Source organism: Phodopus roborovskii, unplaced genomic scaffold, assembly GCF_943737965.1.
Source record: "Phodopus roborovskii unplaced genomic scaffold, PHOROB, whole genome shotgun sequence".
Classification (NCBI taxonomy): domain Eukaryota; kingdom Metazoa; phylum Chordata; class Mammalia; order Rodentia; family Cricetidae; genus Phodopus; species Phodopus roborovskii.
In genome coordinates, this window is record NW_026126480.1 from 35,630,584 (window position 1) to 35,634,085 (window position 3,502).

General features: G+C 47.7%; 1 protein-coding gene across 1 annotated transcript; it reads right to left on the reverse strand.

The window, feature by feature from the left end:
- Nucleotides 1-537: 537 nt before the first annotated feature.
- Zg16 (zymogen granule protein 16) lies at nucleotides 538-3,099 on the reverse strand. Its single transcript, XM_051193041.1, has 4 exons — nucleotides 3,042-3,099; nucleotides 2,201-2,262; nucleotides 1,896-2,028; nucleotides 538-958 (listed from the first exon to the last, which is right to left on the reverse strand). The coding sequence occupies exons 2-4, from the start codon at nucleotides 2,253-2,255 to the stop codon at nucleotides 643-645; spliced, it is 504 nt and encodes a 167-aa protein (XP_051048998.1). The 5' UTR covers nucleotides 2,256-2,262; nucleotides 3,042-3,099; the 3' UTR covers nucleotides 538-642.
- Between the last annotated feature and the right edge of the window lie 403 nt (nucleotides 3,100-3,502).

Here is a 3,502-nt window from a genome sequence, read left to right on the forward strand (position 1 = left end):
TGACGTCCTTTTAGGAAGAATTCTCAGGGGCTACCCTTGGGAAGAGTTGGTGCCAGCAGAATTTTGTCTCTTTTTTGATAATATAAAGAAAAGTCCCCAGCACACTCATGCTCACTCTCCCATTTCCACAGATTAATGTTAACCAGATATAGCCAGGCATAGTGGCGTACCCCTTTAATCCCAGCACTCCAGAGGCAGAGACAGGCCTATCTCTGTGAGTTCAGCCTGGTCTACATAGTGAGTTCCAGGACATAGAGAGAGATCCTGTCTCAGAATTCTTTTAATTTAATTTTGTTTTTTTGTTTTTTGTTTTTCAAAGCAGGGTTTCTCTGTATTGCTTTGGAGCCTGTCCTGGAACTAGCTCTGTAGACCAGGCCGGCCTTGAACTCACAGAGATCTGCCTGCCTCTGCCTCCTGAGTGCTGGGACTAAAGGCATGCACCACTAACAGCCGGCCCTAATTTAATCTTTTTAAAAATCCAGAAATAAGTTTCACACTTTTTTTTTTATTAGAATTAGGATGTGGACAAACACCATCTTCAGCCATATTCTTTTATTAATCTATTTGCATGTTTGCATGGGGCTTGGTGATAAGAGGGTTCTCATACCCACACAGCCCCTCTGCCAGAGAGAAAGGTGGATCTCAGCAAGTGTTGCAGTGGCTAGGGTAGACATCCCAATGTAGGCTAATGGCATCGATGACAGAGCCAGATCGGCCACTAATGAAACGGAGGACGGTGTTGGGGTGCAAGGGAACAGCGTTGAAACTTGTGCCTGAGTCTTTTCCAAAAGGCAGGTAGCGGCCTTTGTCTGTCACGAAGATCAGCTGCTTCACGTAATACCTGTACTTGCCAGACACCTGGATCACGGACTCCCCGGGATGCAGAAAGATCTCCTCCAGGTCTCCCTGCTTGCCACCCACATATTCACTCCACACTGTGCCGTAGCGCACCTGGAGACTGGCGGCAGGGGCGGGAAGGAAGGAGAAACACACTGAACATGGTTATCACAATTCAAGCCCGGAATGGAGAGATGACTCAGCTGGTGAAGGTGCCTGCTGCCACCCGAGTTCAACCCCTAGGCCCCACACAGTGGAGGGAGGGGACCACTCACAGAAGAGTCCCTCTGGCCTCCACATGAACAATTGGGCACCTGAGCTCCACCATACATGCACACACAAACATAATAAATAAATACATAAATGTAATATATAATATACACATACATACATATATATATTTAAATCAAATCTTCTTAGTTTATATGCTATATCTTCAAATTGGTGACAAATTCCACAAGATACAAAGACCGCATGGGTCCTAGAAGACCACTCAGAGAATCTCAGCTTCTCATTTTGCTGGCAAATTGGCTTGTGGAATGAAAGTAAGTTTTGCAGAGTCACTCAGACAGCCAGAGTCTGAGCTCACCCCCAACACACACTTCAAAGAAGCCCAAGGATTTTCAAACATTGGAAAGTGTCCCAGGCAAGACAGGAAGAGACGGATGAGCACCTTGTGCCTGTTGAGAACTTGAACTAGAAGGAAATGCATTTGGCTCTGCATGTGATGGAAGTTTCCAGCTGGAGGAAGGGATGGGACTATCCCAGGACAGACACCAAACACAGATAAAGGATGCCCAACAGAAATATTGGGAAGAGGTTTAGACCTCAGGTGAAACCCAACCCAGGTAATGTGAGGCCCCTGAGAGTTTGTGATCATGACTTGCCAAGGTCATGAGCATTCGGGGACTATAATAGCACAGATCTAGACTCCAGGTATTCCAACACTTTGCTATGATTTGCCAATTAAAACAGGTGTGATCCAGAGTAAACGAGACTTTCCCAACCTATTAAGGCCCTAGGCAGTCCCCAAACCACAGAAACATGAAGACTCTCACCCTACTATGTAACGTGAATTGACTCGGACACGGATGGCAGTGATGGGGCCGTCCAGCTGGTTGCCAGAATGAGAGAACCGCTTTCCTCCTTTACCTCCATATTCCCCACTGTAAGAGGAGGACCTGGACTGAACTAGAGGGGAAAGAAAGGCCTGGAGGGACAGACACTCAGGGAGCACAGCTCTTCTCCACTACCCTCATTCCTCCCACCACCCCAAACCAGTGTCAGGCAGCCCGATCAGCAGCGGCAGAACACAGGCTGCCTTCCCATGATCCCATTACCAGATCGGTGGCATTTCACTTACTGGCATTGCCAGAGGCCGAGGCACAGAGAAGGGCTAAGAGAATGATGGCCAACATTCTGAAGCTGCAGTGGGAAGAAGGACAAAAGGAAGGCTCATTCCTTTCTGGATGCCAGGCATCTCTGGCCTGGAATACAGACCCATATGGTGATGCTTCGATTCAGATCTAAGAGACCTGAAAAACTGCCCACAGATAGTCCTGTTCCTTCCAGATATTATTTTCCAGGTCCCTAACCCCTCTGGTTCTCCCTGTTCTGACCATAACTAACCCTTCTCTCCCAATCCAAAAGATAATCCTAACTTTCTGTCTGTGTTAAGCTGAGTCAAGCCTCCCTCCATCCATGCACAAAGAACCAGAGTTTTCTGAAGAGGAAGTAAAGGCCAACTCCAAAGCATGGAGACAGCTGACCTATCCAAGAATCAGAGCAAAACCTCCCTGAAATCAGATGGTTTATAAGCTGTCTGAGGCACAGTTAAATCTCTAGCATCACCCTACTCTTCAATCAAGATAAAGAACATTTTCGAGGTGCCTCTATGTCACCTCTAGAGCGAAGGGCAATAGAAGACAGTTCACCAATGTCCAGAGAGCCCTGGAACTGAGAGAGGCTGAGAGGTTTTAGGAGCAGCTTGCACAAGCTCAGACACCAGGTCCTAGGCAACTTGTCTGTGTGTCATAACCCTGTCTCCATCAGTTCAACCTGTACATATCCACCCTCCTTAGCCAAAGCCAGACGTCTTTGCACCCCAAAATAGCTCACATCCAGGAGCTGCTGCCCACACCTCCCCTGCTACAGTCCAGGCATCGTCTTCCTAGCTCAGATTTGGAGATCTTCCCCCAACTCACCTTTCCCCTAGCAGTTTCAGGTGCAAATCTTCTAGAAATTCCCAGACCTTTTATACCAAGTCCTAGCCCTCCCACTGTTCTTTATCATGTGAACCTCACCTGCTGAGCAAACATGACCAACCTCTTCAGGTCAGGTGTCAAGCAGGGTCTGGAACATCTTATCCCGCCTCTCCCTCTACGGTTACAGGTGGCAAGGTGGGGTCCACTCTACACAAAGTGCAGATTTGTGACGAGATGGAATAAATTTATTTAAAGCCCAACTGAAGGGTAGGAAAAGTGGCTAGTGTCTAAAGAGTGTAATTAACTCAGACATGGTGGTTCATCTGTGTAACACCAACGTTTGCAGAGGCGGGGGCAAGGCAAGAGGATCATGAGTTCAAGGCCAGTCTTGGCTACAGCATGAGACCCTGTCTGAAAACACAGACAGACAAATGAGAATGTAATCCTGGAGGCCTGGAGGA